Source organism: Apis mellifera, linkage group LG14 (assembly GCF_003254395.2).
Source record: "Apis mellifera strain DH4 linkage group LG14, Amel_HAv3.1, whole genome shotgun sequence".
In the NCBI taxonomy this organism is placed as follows: Eukaryota; Metazoa; Arthropoda; class Insecta; order Hymenoptera; family Apidae; genus Apis; species Apis mellifera.
Genome location: NC_037651.1, coordinates 5,774,500 through 5,792,950, shown reverse-complemented (window position 1 = coordinate 5,792,950; position 18,451 = coordinate 5,774,500). Strand labels below are relative to the sequence as shown.

At 36.1% G+C, this 18,451-nt stretch overlaps 1 protein-coding gene across 1 annotated transcript; it reads right to left on the bottom strand.

Annotated features, from left to right (window-relative positions):
- Window positions 1–1,623: 1,623 nt before the first annotated feature.
- LOC408452 (cytochrome P450 9e2) lies at window positions 1,624–3,777 on the bottom strand. The gene has a single exon (XM_392000.7). The coding sequence runs from the start codon at window positions 3,604–3,606 to the stop codon at window positions 2,008–2,010; it is 1,599 nt and encodes a 532-aa protein (XP_392000.1). The 5' UTR covers window positions 3,607–3,777; the 3' UTR covers window positions 1,624–2,007.
- Between the last annotated feature and the right edge of the window lie 14,674 nt (window positions 3,778–18,451).

Sequence of the window (18,451 nt, the reverse complement as noted above, 5' to 3'; positions counted from 1 at the left end):
TGTGAATCTTAGATTGAGACTACCGTGTTATTAATCTTATTTTGAAACGATCATTCTATTCATGGAGATTCAAAGAGATATTCACGAAGGTGATTTCATAATCTTCGAATGATTATTAAACGAGAGAAAAAAAAATCGTAGTAATAAATTTATATTTAAAAATCTTCGAAAAAGGGAAAAACAAATCTTATTAATTCAATTAACGAGGTAAACTTTACAAGATTGAATAAAAAAAATATTGTCGACCTCGTCACAGTTTCTATTTACTACAAATCTCAACCGATAAAATTGAAACGCCATATGTTATTCATTTGGTATTATTTCCTTACCATCAACTGAAAGTTAACAAACAAAGTGAGGTAAGTTAGAGGAACGATGCAGCTTTATTATTTTCATAAATAATTATTATTCGACGAAGAAACAATTTAACGGATTATCGCGCGCAACTTCTTTCAGGGTGTTGTCCCAAATCATTCCTTTCCGATTCGAGACGATCCTTGGACGATGCCTTAGGAAATATCTGGCAGGTTGACTCGATAAAACTACCCCTCTCCCTCTCTAATTCAGTTTGCCACGGTGAAGACGAGAGCTCGAGGATGTGGCGATTTAACGCCATCAGAGATCAGGCATTTGGTCAGAATTAATGAACTGGAGGATCGTAAGGGTGGATTCGAGAGGTGTATTGTGTTTGTGTAGGCGCGATTCGGTGGTTGAAAGGAAAAACAAATCTTGTTTCCTTTTTTTTTTTTTTTTTTTTTTAGTTTAGATTTTGGTTTCATTCATTATTAATTTTTGAATGATAAAATGGAAATTCTTTGCCATTTTTATTTTATTAGTGAAATTTCTTTTTCTAATTACGAGGTAAGTTAATTTGAAAATAGAATTAAGAATACAGGTATTTGAAAGTACAGCGATGAATTTTTTTTTAGAATTCTTTTTTGTAACAAGAATCTCGAAATTTTTAAGATCTGTATCGAGAGGAGATGAGAATAAAATGCGAGAAATTATGTAAATGGAAGCGATTTGAAGAATAAGAAATCAATTTTATTTACATATATTTATTTATTTTTATTTGAACAAAAATGAAAAGTTATAGTTTGTTATTTATTGACTTTTATTATTTATATTATTTATATGTAATTAAACAAAATTAATATATATATATATATAGTATATCGTAAGATAAAACAGTAGCAGTGGAATTATAGCGGTAACAAATTGCAAATAATGTATATACATATGTACATGTAATATATTATCTGGAGAAATGTATATCGTGTTATTGACACTTTTATCAGTGTACAAATATATCGCTATGATAACTATTGTTTATAATATGACAATTTACAATTTACTCTCCAGATTTTTCTCAATCGCAAATATTTATTCGCAAGATAAAAATTAGCAATATTTGTGCGAAATATATTGGACGATCATTTATTAATTTATTCGTTGGAATAAAATATTTGCTATACATTGTACATTGAATAATAAATTTGCGATGATGAAAATATGATAATTTTTAAAAAGACGTAGAAATTCTTCGCAAAGGTAAAATAAGATAAAATTCGTATTGATTTTAAATTCGCAATTATATTCTACTTTATTCATTTATTCATTTCCTTTTCAACGTGTAAAAAATTTTCCTTAATTATCAGCAATGATCGTATTTATTGTTTTTTTTTTCCAATTTAAAAGTACAATTTCGATTCAAGCTACTTAAATATGTAAAAAAATATGTAATTAAATATGTAATAACACTTCTTTTTTATCTGATCTATTATAATGAATAATGGAAGAATGAATCGAGTAATCCGTATGAACACGAGAGTGTTTCTTCTTTCTTATTTTATCCGTGAGAAAATCAAGTAAACGATAAAAAAAAATAAAAAATAACAAGAAGCAAAATATTGAAATTTTCACAATTGATCGAATCATCACGATGTGTAATTCTTGCACGCTTAAAATTTAAAACTCCCGATTCAAACAATTGAATATCATCCTATTTCAAATGCCCGTTTTACACGCGCCGTTAATAACATGGTTGTTAACCAACCCGTTAATTTGACCAGAGTGGTAGGAATACTTCCTAGGCTCGATCTTGAGCCAAAAACCAGTTTTCGCTGTCGCGTTGAACACTCCTTTCTCGAATTCCAACGGGATTCCTGTCCTCGCTCCAGCCTTTATGTCGCAAACGGCAAGAATATGGCAGACCAGGACCTTCATCTCTATCAACGCGAATCTGTTCCCTATGCATATCCTGGGCCCGATCCCGAATGGAAAATACGCGCCCGACCCGATAATGTTCTTGCCGTTGTCAAGAAATCTCTCCGGTTTGAACTTCTCGGGCTCGTCGTAGTACCTGGGATCGTGATGGATCGCTTTGACGGGGATCCACACGTTCATTCCCGGCTTGACGGTGAAAGGCACGTCGCCGGGCAACGCGGGGGGCAGCTCGAAACTCTTGACGCACATTCTGTCTATGAAGACAGCGATCGGATGGAGCCTTAGAATCTCGTTGATCACCGCGTCCAAATATCTCATCTCTTGTATAACGTCGTACGACAATTGGCCGTTGTTGCTCTCCAACGTCTCGTCGATCTCTTGTTGCAATCTCTGCTGGACCTCGGGATTCTCGACGAGCATGTGAAGAAGCACGCACGTTTGGGAAGAGACGGTGTCGAAACCGCCGAAGAAGAAGCTGAAGGCGTGATTGGCCATGTTCTGAACGGTCAGATTCTTCTTACCCGATTCCTTCTTGTTCCTCGTATCCATCATCAGTTGGATCAGATCCGAGTTGGTCGTGCCATTCCGTTCCCTCTCCTCGACCGTCTCCACCACGAGGTCGGTGAAGAACTTGGCTATGTGCCTCTCCAATATGTTGAGCCTGAGCAAGTTGGCCAGCCAAGGCATGTTCCTGTGCACCATTATCTTCAAATTCTTCTTCAACCCTATCAGAGTGGCGCCCACTCTGCCGTACATGTAGAACACGTTCCTGGGCTCCTTTATCGAGTCCACGTTCACCCCGTAGATGCAAGCAGCGATCACGTCGTTGGTGTATCTGGTGAGCAACGCCTTCATCTCCGTCTCCCTGTCCTTCTCGGGCAGTTTGGACAGGTGATGGGCGAATCTCTTGGCGCACTCCGACATATGGACGAACATGGTTTTGATCTTGCTCGAGGTGAAGGTGGGCGAAAGCATGTTCCTGTGCTCCTTCCATCGTTCGCCGTCCATGATGAACAACATCTCGCCGAGCATCGGGTCCACGCTCTTGCAGAACATGGGGCGGTGATCGGGGAATTGGTCGAAATTCTTCATCGTGATGCTCTTGATCAGGTCCAGGTCTCGTATCATTATCACCGGAGTGAGGAACTCGAATATACCTACGTACTTGGCGTCAGGATGGATGTTGTATATCCTTTGAATCGTGTCGTGCACGTTCTCCTTCCCTCTGATCAACGGGCCAAAATTACCGACCAGAGGGGACGGCGGGACGTGAAGTATACCGTGCTCTTGGAACAGATTGAAATTCTTCCTGACGAAGCAGTAATAATAGGCGATAATCGAGATCGCGGCGAGGACGAGAGCCAACGATAAAAACTCCATTTTTCTCGATTCGAATTCGAAAACGCTTGTTCTTCCTCTAATTCTTACGTTTTCTCCACGTTCGCGTTTATGTGAGGACGCGATGCTCGCTATATTCGTTACCGCGGTACACTGAGGAGGCGTCTCCGCGAATGACGATGTTATTTAGCTGTAAGAGCAGTAACGTCTCAATGCCATTCATCTCCCTTCTGTGATAATCGTCGATACGATATAGTTTTATAATTAATTACATAACATCGGATTGTGCCAAGTGTCAAGAGTGTGAAAGAGTTCTTTTGTTTGTTTTCGTTGAGATATTAGTTATTATTCATGAATTTTGAGATTTTTCGAAAATATTTGTTTGGGAAGCGTATTTCGATTCTTAGATCTGGAGATTAATTTGACAGATTAATTAGTTATCGTGTAGAAATGTTTGAATGTATTAGTAGATTTATTAGTAGTTTATTATTAGTAGTTGTCTTTGCATATCAGAAATAGAATTTTAGGGGATCGAGAAAATGTTTTTGTAAATTATGTTTCATAAATTAAATTAATTTAAAGTGATAAGGAAATCATCGAGTAGATAAGATTATTAGATAAGAATTTGTGTTACGCATTGGATATTAATTTTTTTTTTTTTTACATATAATATTACGCACTAATGTTATGAAGCATTTATTAAATTTGCAAAAATATTTTTTATTTATTAATTAAATTATTAATCGTCGAAATGAAACTACCAGTTCGGGTGTAGTGTCGAATAAAATTACTCGAAGATAAATTTTTGTAAAAATAATGTGAAAAATTGCGCGGTACAAAAGTTGCAGACAATATGAATGTTCTTTATCCATGGATCATGTTATTTTACACTACATTGAACGTAACTTTACCTCATGTTCAAACTGCGTGAAATAATATGATAACAATACCTATATATTACGATGTAATAACGAGGAAATAGCAAGAGATGCAAGGATATTTAGCAATTTATAAATATGAGTATTAATCGTTGAGAAAAGTGTCATAAAATATTTCTAAAAGAAAAAAAATATTCGTATCTTGTGACGAACTTGATAAAATAAATCCCTTCCCCCCCTCCCATTTAAAGATAAATCCATAATTTACGCGAGAAAAAGAAGAATTTCCATTAATTTTCAAAAAATTTCCAACAAACTTATATAAGATAAAATTCAACGTCTTAAACAATTGTCTCGAAAAATCAAAATTACTCCAAATTTCATTTTTCACATATATCCCGACAAATTTTTAAATTTTTCAAATTCCATTTCCATCCTTTCTTCGAAATTTAATATAATTCTTCCAAATTACAAATTTTCAGACGATTAAAAAATAATAAAATAGACCCCACATCTGTCGCATCCCTCTCTTTCAAAAATTCAAAAATTGTTTCTCAAGACGGCCGCGACCCATCTTCTCGATTTTCAATCTCTCTCTTTTCCCTCGGCCTCGAAAACTCCCTCGAGGTCGAAATTAGAGCAGCGAGAGGAATGGGCGGGAGGGGGGCGGGGGGCGGGCCCCGGGGTTATTTGGATGTCTATCTCTTAAGCGGCGCGGAACATCGCCTCAGATCCAGGATATTGCGAACGATGGGATCAACGTACGGAAACAAAGCCGGCCACTTAGCGGCAAATTAGCGATGGCTCCGGGCGCCACTGTCGCTCTTCATTACACCGCCACCCTTGCACGCCTACCATCTCCGCCCCTCCCCCGCTCGGAGGGGTTAACCCTCTTAACATCGCGCAGACAATGCAACCGCCTATACCTCCTCACTACATCTCGACCAATTAAATCTTCGCTATGACGAAAAATCCTTCCCCTCCTTTCCTCCCCCCCCGATCATGGATAATCGCTTAATTATTCTGAGCCATCCCTCCCTTCTTTTTCTTCTTCCTCTTCCTTTTTGCAATATCGTAAGACGAAGAATCGGTGTATATTATATAAAGCACGAGAAATTCTTTTAAACTTGGAGTTTATTATTATCGCGAGAGAGAATTGGAGGGAAAGTTGGTTGTTCCTCAGTCAACGAGCTCTGGTAATAAATTTTTCGAATAAATAAATCAAATCATCGGGGGAGGAAAGAAGTCTAATATTTTTTCGATCGGATGATACTCTTTCGAGGTTGTCGCGAAAAATTTTCCTTTCCAAAAAAAAAAAAAAAAAATACGCGGAGAAATCACTTAAAAGAAAACGTATTACCCCGAAACAAGCCCTCCAAGTCCCTCTCGTGCACGAGGAACAAAGGTGGTTTCGTGGTGGTGGACGATCGGTGTCGCGCGTTTTGCATCGATATCGCCGCGATTTATTTCCAATTTCCGTGAGCTTGCACCGGCATGGCTTTCCCGGCCGCGGAAATTGAAGGAAACCGAAGAAGAAAAGGGGTGACGGGGAGAAGGAGGAGAGGGGTGGCATCGCCGAAAGTGGGATGACGGCCGGCCGGAGAGAGAGAGAGAGAGAGAGAGAGTGGTGGTGAGGGGGAGGTTGGTAGGAAAGTAGGAAGGCTCGTGTAACAGACTCCATTGTTGGAGCTTATTGAGAATCTGCCAATAGCTTGGAATTCAATTTGACTGGCGAACCGTGAACACCGTTTAATATACGGGATAAGGAGGTGTGGCGGAAAAGCGTGTGAGAGAGGGAGAGATGATAACAGAAAACATTAGCAGGAGCGAGAGGGAAATATTAATTTGAGATTTTATATCGCGATTTATTAGATGAAGATTTGGAATTTCATCGACCGAAGAAAAAAAAAAAAAGAAATCGGATAGAAATTGGAACTTTGTTGTTTCTGAGGAAAACATTTTTCACTTTGATTTCGAGATTAAAAGTTTCTTCTTTCACGTTTATTCGCGTTAATGTGAATCGGGTCGTTCAACCGTTATTCGAGATAACGTTTTTCGTGCAATTTTCATAAATTATTTATTTATTAAGTTTCTCTCGTAAATATATTTTTTCCGAGATCTAGATTCGACGAAGAAAAAAAAAAGAAAAAAAAGAAAGAGAAAAAATTGGAGAATAATTTTAATAATTTTTAAATAAATTGTAAATTAATCCTTGTTCTTGAAAAGAGACCAGTTGAAAGCAAAGAAAAAGAAAAAAATCATTAAATGTCAACGTGAAATTCCCGGTATCAATTTGCAAGGATATATCCTCTCTCGAAAACGAATATTTCTTTGGTTCAAAATCAAAAAAAAGGAAAAAAAAAAAAGAAAACTGAGTCGAATAAATTATACCGGTTTGGTATTGGTTATTTGCACGATACAATGCACGGGCACGTACAAATTATTCAACAGCTGATTCATTTTATCTCTTAATTTCATGCATAAAATCGGTGAAACGTTTCAGTTACTTCGATCGCGTGATAACCAATTACGCCCATTAAAAAACTTTTGCGATACTCGTCCAAAGTGAATGTGAAATGCGAATATTAATAAAACGTGGAAACGAGAGAAATTATCAAAAACTTCGAAGAACTCGTGCAAAGATTGGAAATCAATCGGAAACGAAACGAAGTGACGAATGGATAAATATAAAACGAGGAAATGATGGAAAGGAATATTGGAAAGTTTTGAAAATATTGTATAAACCGATCGAATTGAAAACGAGAATTAAATAATTTGAGATAAATTTAACCAACTTATATATTTTTTTCCTCTTTTCAGATACTCAATTCCCCTTGAATTAAATAATTTTGGATCGTGGAAGAAATAAAAAAACTTCTTGAAGAGAGGATACGCGAAAAAATTAACGTAGACGGAGGAAAAAAGAGAGGATCGATGTGACGAAGTCGGGTCCGTTCAAATTTGTTTCTACTCTGATGCAGTCATTAGTCGAGCTGAAACGAAACATCCCTCCGGGAAATACACCCTAATAATAACTTAAGAGCGTTCCTCTTTCTTTCTCTTTTTTTTTCTTTTTTTTCGGCGTTTTACCCCAACCGACTTTTCGCTTCAATCATTTCTTTCGCCTTTTAAGTGCCTTCATCTTCATTTCCTTACTTCTTCTTCTTCTTCTTTTTCTTAATTTTTTCCCTCAACTTTCTCAATTGGAAGAATATTTTTTTTTTTTATACTAACATTTATAATAATTTATCGTAGAAATAATATCATTAATATTTAAATTTTTCAATGCATGAAACAATTTTTATAGGAGTACAAAAATATTTGTAATATAAGGTGAAATAACATTAATAATTGACGGATCGATACTACTTTCCATTGGCGAGCAAATTCATCGATACAATCGCGATTTTTCTTCTTTTCAACAATGATGTTACAAAATTGTTACTTTTTTTGTTACAGGAAATGGCATAAATAAAAATTAAAGCATTCGAGAGCAAGTTGGAAATACAATACGCTATGGAAATGCGATACGCGGGATTGGTTATCCGTAATTTTTTATTTCGTGGCATAAATTCTGATTTATTTAAAATATTTCGAAAATAATTATATTTTCGGTTGATCGAATCGTTTTCATATAAAACGGATTCTTTTTTTTTTTTTTTTAATATAAAAATAAAAATATATCATATCTTCGCAAATATAAAATTCGTCGTATATTGAAAACGAAATATACAACAATAAATTATAGTCATTCATTTGTTTGCGCATAAATCACAAAAATTAATCCAAAAAGAAAAAAAAGAAAAAGGAAAATTTAAAATTAAATTAATCACTTCAACATGGAGATAACTTTTCATTATTATAATGGATAAATTTCTTCTCCTTCCTTCCTTCCTTCCTTCCTTCCTTCCTTCCTTTTTTCCCCCTCTCGAACGACAGTATATCATCGCTAAAACTTGCAGCAATTTTTCGTTTATTTAATGCCCCATAAAAAAAGGAAAAAAATCTAAAATGCCTCGTTTGTGGAAGAGTGACGTTCAATTTTCACGAATAGTCGCCAAGAGACGCGCAAGGATCCGCCGTCTCCTTTTTTCCCCTTGTTTTTCAGTTGGAAATTAAAAGCAGCTGGATGTTGCCTCGTTCCAAGCCCGGGATTCCCGAGAGTAAAGTTTCTCAACAAAGGCTGGATTTCTTTTTCTCACTGTTCGTTTCTTAAACGTTGACGTAATGCACCGAGCCGAGCTCTTGAATCATTCAACAGATCGGAATGTTTTTCGTTTCGCCGAATGATTTGTAAAAATATGTGTAAATCAACCGGCAAATTATCGATGTATAATTAACATTGATTATTTGCAATTAAAATTTGCAAATATATATTAGACGAATAAATATAAATGAGAAAATGTGAAGGTATAATTACTACAAATTTCGTATCATCGTCACAAAGTAAATAAACTTTATTAAGTCTCAAAGAGGATCCGATCGAAAGGTAACAAAATTTTTCGTTCCATCGATGAAACGTTAATTTAAAAATAAAAAGATAATTTCGTAAAGCAAAGTAAATAAAAATCCCTTCTTTCTATAGGAAAATTCACTGTTTGAGAATCACTGCCAGCATCCGATCGAAAGGTATGAAAATTTCTTGTTGTCCATTGAAAAAGCTAATTTTCACCTTGATGCAAATTACAAAGGAACGATAATTTCACTACAAGCTAAAATAAAATCTCTTTCTCCGTTAATAAAACCCATCCAGTTTGAGAATTACTGGTCAACCAGCATCAAAATTTGTTGTTCCGTTCCAGCTAATTTTCACCTGTTACGCAAATTACGATAATTTCGTGCAAACTGAACAAAATCCCTCTTTCGAAAGCCACGGTTTGAGAACCACTGGTCGATCCAACATCCCGATCGAAAGGTATCAAAATTTGTTGTTCCATCGGTGAAAGGCTAATTTCCACGTTTCCATCAGGTAGCGAAAGGTCGGTCCAGACGGTGGCTTAAAACTTTCTCGCGCGCCTAAATAGGGGTCGAAAAGGGGAGGAACTTTCTCCGGATTGAAGGCGACAAAATCGCGTGCGAGGGCAAAGGGAAAGAGAAAGGGAGAAGGTAATCTTTTAAAGGTCCTGGACACGCGAGACTCGAGCGAAAGAACAGAGAGAGAGAGAGAGAGAGAGAAATATCCTGTCGAAGACAGAAGAGAGAGAGAGGAGGAGGAGGGGGAGGAAGGAGGGCGGCGGAAGGTGGCTGGCTCGGTCTGCAGGGCATCTGCATAACAAAACGCGCAATTAATAAAGTTCTCCGGGTGTGGAGGCCGACCACAAAAGAGCATTTCGTCCTTTCAACGTGGCTCCTGCAACCTTCTCCCCTCCTCCTCCCTTCCATCCTCGTCTCGAATTCGTCGGGGTGGAAAGTAGGTTCGCGAGGGGAAGGGAGGGGTAGACAGGCTGCCGGCTAAATAAGTCAGGCTTTGTAAGGAATCCTCTGCGCGAAACTTGGCAATCTTTGCCACGCGAAACTGTCGGCTACGTATTTTTAATATTTCACCGGATATCCGCCGCTGTTTTCTCTCACGGCTCGCCTCGATTCCTCTCCCCCTCCCCTCCCGAAAATGGTCTTAATTCGGCAAGTTTCTCGAACGGAATTTCTCATTTTGTCTAATTCTTAAATATAGGGGGTGAAATAGGTTGGATCGATATTTTACACGAGTTATTAGGATTGATTATAAAGTTTAATTATAATTATATTTTTTGGAAAGAAATTATTTGTCTCGACAAATTTAAATCGGTGAAAATTTCATAGCGACTCGAATGGAAAGTTAAGATTCACGTGGCATGGAGTGTGTTAATAAGGAGAAATTTCGATCGAGGCAATAAGATTATTTTTCCATTCATGGTTGAACCATCACTTATCACATATATTTTATTCATTTCTCGAAGATATCTGGTCTAAAGGTTTAAAATTGCGCGTTTCATCCTTTTTCTGAAGTTTTATACGATTCATGGTTTTTTTAATACGCGCATCTTCTTCGTAATTACATGATTTTTTTAACACGTTCTACTTGCTTTTATTAAACGCAATTTCAAACAATTTATTCTTTTTCCTCCTCCAACGTGTCAAATAAAATATCTCTATCGAATACTTTTTATTATATTTTTCTAAATTCCTCTTTAATTCGATTACAGTTTTATTACACATTACCCCGTTGATATATCCATGAAAAAAAGAATTAAATTTATGGCGTTTCGATCCGAGGAAAGAATATTTCAATTCCTTCAAATATCGATTCTAAACGATAAAATCGGGATCGCAATATCCCGCCACCGCGGGAACAATCTTTGGAAAATGAAAGGAAAACAAGGGAAAATTCGGCGATCCATCTCAATCTGGGCTGGAAGATCGGGGAGCCACGGGTTATCCACCGGTTGAGGATACGCGTCGCGTGACATAAGTATGCATGAAGTTGGCTCGAGGGTCGTCTGAAATATTAAACAGGCTCAGGACTCTTCTTCGGTCCCCGCGAGGAGGACTGTGAAAACTGTTTACCATGGCAAGGTGGTGAACTGCACCAGAGATACAAGGCAAATGTTAAAATCCTGGATCCCCGATTTCCTGGCCGCGTTTGATAAATAATGCGGCTCGCATTTTGCGCGGGAAAAGTTTCGGATTGCGCCGAGTCGAGCGGCGAGAGAGGGAGTGGAGGGGGGGAAAGTGGAAAAGGGAGAAGTTAATGGACGAAGGTGTAGGTGGCGCGAGCAATTCAATCCGAGACACCCTCGAAACGAATTTTCATTCGAAAGTTTGCTCGGCTTTTAATGAAAAGAAAGGCCGCTCGGGTTTTAGGTTAGGTTAAATCAGAAGCGACGAAGCGGGATATCTCCTTTTGTCCCTTGCTTATGCGTGTTTTATGTATGAATTAGTTTCTTTGTACATTTATCTTTCTTTCTTTTTTTTTTAATTTTACAAAATTTCCTCGCCTTTTTTTTAATGAAAATAAAGATCGGGTTTCTAAGTTTGAGTTAAATTGAAAGTGAAATATCTCCTTTTGTTGTTGTTGCTTTCTTTTTTAAGTTTTCGAAAATTTGCTCGGTTTTTAATGAGAAGAAAGATCGTTTGGGTTTTAGGTTAGATTAAATTGAAAGCGACGAAGCGAGATATTTCCTTTTATTGTTATCGTGTGAATTAGTTTTTTTATAAACTATCTTTTTTTTTCCAATATTGAATTTTTCATTAATTAAAAATTAACGTTACAGGTATCGATATTAGATCGAAAATTATAAATATCGGATCCTTTTTAAATTATTTTCAATTACTTCCATCGATGTTTAAAAAGTTTTTTCGAGGTAATAAGATTCTAACCTAATTTTTTCTTAGAAAATTATTAGATTCTATGGAAATAGGTGAGTATATAATTTTTAGATAATAATACATTCTTTCGTATCTTTTAAATTAATTTCAATTACTTTCATTTCAGGAGTTTCCATTTCCACTTCATGGATTCCATTTTTGCGAAGTTTCTCGAGGTAATGAAATTCTAATCTAACTTTTTATTTCAAATTATTGGAAGATAGATAATAATATGATTCCGAATTTTTTAATTAACAACGCGTTTGAAAATCTTCTAAAATTATCCTTCAAATTAATTTCCATTTCGATTCATTCCATAAGTTTCATCTCAAAAATTTAAATGACACAACTTTTCCATTTCAAATTCTTAAATTCTATGAAACGTATACGCATATCTGATTTCGAATTTCTCTGAATTTCTTTGATCGAAAGCAGAAAAATATTCCGGGTAACAAAAAAGCGATTTTCGAATTTTCTAATCTGGCGGACGATTTAATAAAATTCCGATATAAATATGATATATATTAGAACGGTGTATCGACACGATGTAAAATCGTTCGAAGACAATACGTCGATTTTTTATCGGTCGCAACGAGTTGAATTTATTAACGTGGAACAAAGAGTACTCTCTGACAGTTTTTCGGCAATTTCGTTTCAACCTTGCTGCACAATGTACCGCCGCCCGCGAATGTCGCGTTCCACGATTTTTTCCTCCACCGTTTTTTCGCCTTTTTTCGCCTCCCCTTTCCTTTTTTTTTTTTCCTTCTTCTATTTTTTTCCCTCCCCAAAAATTCCCTCTCTTCCCAATATATTCAATACGGTTCTCGCGGTATAAACTCCGCAAGGGATTGAGGCGGTGTTCAAAAGCGAGCAGCAGCAGCAACAACGGCATTGTAACAAAAGTGATGCAGTTTGGAAATTACGATACACGGTATTTTTTTTCTTCCCTCCCCCCCTCCCTCCCTCCCCCTTTTTTCTGAATCGGTAGGGAGAAAATAGAATAGTTTGATAAACTTTGTCCACGAAATTAAACAACGCTACCTCGATCAAAGCAACTAATTCACGTTGCATGGTTCCGTTCATCGCGTTCTTCATTAATTAAATTCGTGCCTCGGTCAATGCAATTTTTGTACCTCGATGAGAAATAATTGGCGAGGGGGAGAGAGAAAAAAAAAAAAAAAGAAAAAAGGAAAAAATCCAATACATAACGTTTTTTTGTATATATATATATACACGCGATGAATTAGAAATATATATGGTCCTTTTTTTTCGAAGGAATTTTTGGATGACCAATGTAATTTCGTTCTTTGTCTTTTTTTTTTTTTTCTTGTGTTCCATTTTCGCGAACGAGAGGAGGAGGAGTAGTTAATAAAAGAAGCACGTTAATTTTTGAAAAGTTAATAAACGTATTCCATAAATGTCAGAATACAATTTTCCCCCCCTGCGAAATTTATAAATAAATAAAGCTTTCCGAAATTTCTACAATTTGTTTCGAGACAGCACGAATCTCTAGTTTAACGGGAATTTAAGAACTCTATCCATACTCCAATCGTATCGTTTCGAAGAATTGGATTCGAAGAAGATCTCGACGACAATTCGATTCCTTTCACAAAAATAAAGTTCTTTAAAAGTCTAACATCGACTTGTAAATTTTGAACGATGAAATTTAGAAAATCGGGGTATCCCAATCACAAGATACCCCAATTAATTAACCACGCAATAAATAAGTGATCGGTAAAAGTGAAAACTTTGCCAAAACTTTTCGACCAGACGTCTCTAAAATTATCCGTCCTTTTAAAAAACCGTCGCTGAAAAGGGGGGAGAGAGAAAAGTATCCATATTAATTTCCAACGGATACACGACCTTTTCGTCGTTTCCCTTATCTCCTCGCAGCCGTGTATAAAAACGCCATCAGTCTCCGGTTCGCGCAATCGCCGTCAGGTTAAACCACGTAATAAAAATAGACACCCTAACCACTTTTCTCTCTCTCTCTCTCCCTTTCCTGCCTCCTCCACTTTGTCCAGGCCCGCCACCACCGCAGAAACGGATTCAGTCAACAATATGGCAAGATGTTTGATGACCCGATCGATCACGGACCCCTGTCAGTTCTGCGGGGTGAAATGTTACACCCCGCGTTGTTATGTGTGTGTGTGTGCGCGCGCGCGCGTGTCGTGCAGGGAGAGACGTGTGAACCCTTTATAACTGGAGATCAAGCTCGAGGCGCAACGTACATAACGTGGAAATTAGGGAAATTGAAAATGATGGAAAATTTCCACTAGATTTTTTAGGACTTATCTTTGAGGAATCTAGTGGGGGAAAGAAAAAGAGTCTTGGAAAGATCTTTAGATCGTTGATTTTGAGAGAATGAGAGGAGACGAATTTTGGATCTGATTTGAAAGAGAATCGAAGAATTTTATATTTTGGAAAGCGTTGGATAAAGGATTCGTTTGAGGATTGGAATTAAGATAACTCGAAGGTTTGTTTATTGTCGTCAGATTACATTAAGTGTATGTATGATCGAATAGGATTCCAGGATTTAATATCCATCCTTTTTTCGGAGTATTGGAGAGGATCAATCGTATGTAAGAGAAGGGATATATCGAGCCACGATACCCTCGGCTATTTCATTTTTCGACGGTTGGAGCATTCGATCTTAGATGATGGATAAACCACCGCGAAATCAAACTTGCCGTTCATCAATCTCCCATTGTTCGAACTTGCTATTCATCAATCCTTTTGCGCGATCGAATAAATTATATATACAACGACTTACGGCGGAGGAAAAAAAAAATAAAGAGAATCGACGAGCATCGAAAATTCTTCGAAAGTTTTATTTTCTTCTATGAGAATTCTCTGTTTTCTTCAAAAAAAAAAAGATTCTAAAAATTATCCCCATTTATCGCTACTCTTCCCAAAAGAGAATAACAAATATTCAATAAACGTTTCCAGACGATCGTCTAAAATCTCTTTAAGCTTCTTATCGACGAACACGTGATTTTTATCTCTCCACAACCCTCCTCCCTCGCCGTGAAATAACAACAAATATATCAAAGCCTGCGAGTTGCTCGCTCGTCGTGTTTCCAAGTTTCCGGTAAAACGGTATATTCAGTGTTGAGCGGGCAAAATTGAGCAATTTTTCCGCATTTTGTTTACCACAGCTCCTTCCCCTTCTCACTCCCCTCTCTCTCTCTCTCTCTCTCCCTTTTCCGTGTCGCTCCACTTCCATCCATTTGCATTGTTAACGAGCGCCTTATGCGCGCATACATGCCATACTCGCACGTGAGGAAAATATTTTGATTACGAAACGCGGCTCGTAATTCTTCTTCTTCTTCTTCTTTTTCTTCGGCAAATTGAAAATAACTTTGACAGATATTAGCGTCCCATTGATCGTATTATGGCAGGCAAACAAGATTTCTGGAAATAATACGACGCGTAAATCTCTCTCTTTTTCTCTCTCTTTCTTTGTCGTTCGTGTTTCTTCTCTGAGAAAAATTGAATGAAAATAGAAAGACACGGGTTTCTTTTTTTTTTGCTCCCTCCCTCGTTATCGGTATCTATTTTTTTTTCCTTTCCTTTTTTTCAGGAGGAAATTTACGTTTAAAATTGGTGAAAATTTTATTTGATATCGAAGAGAGGAATTATCTGAAGTATTATTGTTAATTGGAGGAGGGGGGGGGGGGGAGGAGAGTGGATGGGAAATGTTGATTCGATTGAAATAATTTCAAATAATAAATGATTTCGTTTTATTTCAAATTTGGTTGAAAAATATCATGGTGAAAAATAGGAGAGTAATATTTTCAAAGATAAATTTAATTTTTTAAAATTACTCTTCTTCATACAGATTTTTTTTTTATTATAAAGTATTAACAAATAATTAAATTGTTCGTACTTTTAAATTTGATTTCAAAAAAAAAAGAGAGAGAGAGAAATTAGATATTATGTATGAACAATACAAGAAGAATAAAAGAATAAAAATATATCTTTCGAAATAATTTTGAAAACGTTTCAAATAAAAATTTAAACTATAATAAAAAAAGGAAGAAATAAATGAGATCGTTTATATATATTTCTTTCGATATTATTCATTATGAAAGAATTAAATATTTCCCTTTCTATGAATAAAAATCTAAAAATTTTCAATCAACATCTTGAATAATTATTTCTCGCAATACTTCCTTTTCTAAAATTTTTATCCTATTCTCACTTTGTGCAATTACAACATATATATATATAATTATTCAAAATTTTATCTCATTCGTGGGAAAAGGAGATCAGAGTATTCGATTTTTCGCCGCGAATCCTCCGTAAAAAAAAAAAAAAAAAAAAAAAAAAAAAAGAAAAAAAAATCCCAAGACAGAATACGAAGTTATCGGAGTTATCACGTACATTAATTTTGACGGTAATTTCCCAACGGCGAAAGGATTGACGCACGTTGTGTATACGCGAATTTTGGAAATGCCCCTATCCGGGCTTTTCACCTACGGGGGCGAATCCCCCGCCCCGGTGTTTATAATTCGAGAAGGGCCTGGCTTTAATTACCACCCTGCGGTGTTTACACGAGCCGTAATATTTGATGCGACGAGATAGGATCTATCGTTGACGTGGATGGACCCGAATATCGCGAGAGAAATATGTATATCGAGACACCACCATCACCACCACCACCATCATAGCACGCAGTGGATCGATCCGATGTCCGCAACCGAGTCGAAGAAAAATACAACAATCGATCTTTAGTCGAGTGATTCGTGATCGAGTCGTTTTTTGGGATAATTTTTTTTTCCTTCAACATGGAAAAATAATCGATATAACATTTTATTATAGATTTCGTTCGTGTGTTTTAAATTATTTTGGGAGAAAATGGTGTTGTCCTGTGTTAAATCTTTTCGAATTCTTTATACATAGGATATTAAAGATGTTTAATCGATTTAAATAGATTTGTGTGTTATATACTTTGAAGTAACGTGGTATTGATATTGTTGAAAAAAATTTTTTTTTTTTTTATTTATCCAAGAGAAGTAACAAGCGAGTAATATTGGCTCAAAAAATAGTAGATATTCGTGATATTTGAAATATTTGCACTTATATGTATAAATAGAGAAAGAGAGAGTAAGAGAGAGAGAGAGATATTTAGATCGTATGTAACTAAATTCATTTCAGCATACGATATTAATATCTGTTAAATACCACTGTTTACAGAAGAAGATTGTAACATGTATCTTAATTGAAATAGAGAGAGCGGAGATAGAGATTTGTGATGTTTGCAATTATGGAGGATATATTGGTATTATGGAAGATCTAGGTCAGTACAATATGTTCCATCAAACGTGGATTTTTCTTATGGATTAATGTGATATTAGTATCTGTCCAAATTATCCATTATTGTATAAATTTGTAATATTATTCCAATTTTTCTCAAATTTCTCCATTTAGAATAGAAATTTATTCATCGTTTCAATGATCTAATAAAATAATTCATCGTGGAGAATCATTCTTCGTTAAAGTGCACCGATTTCAACTCGACGGTGTACCGAGAGGAAACAAAGATAAAGAACAAGAAGAAGAGGAGAAGAAGCTCATTGTCAAGGTCGATTTATTCATTGCTTTCAATTTCACTTATCATGCTTCCTGCGCCATTCGAATAATTACTCAATCAATTTACCGCTTCCACTACTGCTATTAAATATAATCACTGTTATCTTGTATATTATCTTTTTTTGCTCTCTATAATTATTCGTTATAGCAATAAACAAAAATAATGATATATCTTGTGATGAATTTCATCAAAAAATTACTATTTATTATTCCTCCAATCCCAAAAAATTCATACAATGTTTCGTAGAACGATTATTTTGTAAAAAATGAAATCAATTTAAATAAGAAATTTCGAGCACGACTTATTGTATATCATTTGATCTCTCCCATGTCTATTCTCCGACAGTTTTATGTAACGCGATGCAACTTGTTTACCAATGGTTCACGCGCGTTACGCCGCGACGTGAATAATAAGTTCAAGGCTTAATTTGACAAGATGTGTGACAAACGACGAGGATACGGATGGGAAAGGGTAAGAATCGTGGTGGAAGATTGGTATTACATATTTATACGGGGACTCAGCATTGCCTGGTAAAAAAAATGTCCCGCCATTTCGCAGTGACTTCAACTTATTCGCCGTTTCTCTTTGTCCACCACCTCGCCCCCTCCTTGCAAAGCATTGAAAAATGATCCCATCGTCAAAAACGCCATCTATCCGTGCACGTCACCTGCGCCACCTCTCATAATTCTCCTTGAAATTATTGTCCAATCCCGCGATCATTCTCCGTCCACGTTTTATATTTTCGAACAATGAAATTGGAACAGCGTGGAATTATTTTTGGAGTAATAAGAATTTAGATTATTTTGCATATCGATGTGTAATTATTAATTCGAATGAAAATTTTGAGGTTAACTCTATGAATATTTTCCATCAATGTTGAAATCGAAGAAGCGGTGAATGAAATTTTTATCTCGCTTTTCCGACAAAAATTTTTTTTTAGGTTTGATGATTAAGATTGTAGAACATTGCAAAAGTATCTTTCGATGTCTTCAATTGTACATTCAACTGTATTTGCATTCGAAAGTTTCAGTTATTTCGTTTATTCTAAAGTTGGATTTATTCATAAGAT

Excerpts from the sequence above, each read along its gene's own strand:
- LOC408452 (XM_392000.7), bottom strand. The coding sequence starts at position 3,606 with ATGGAGTTTTTATCGTTGGCTCTCGTCCTCGCCGCGATCTCGATTATC.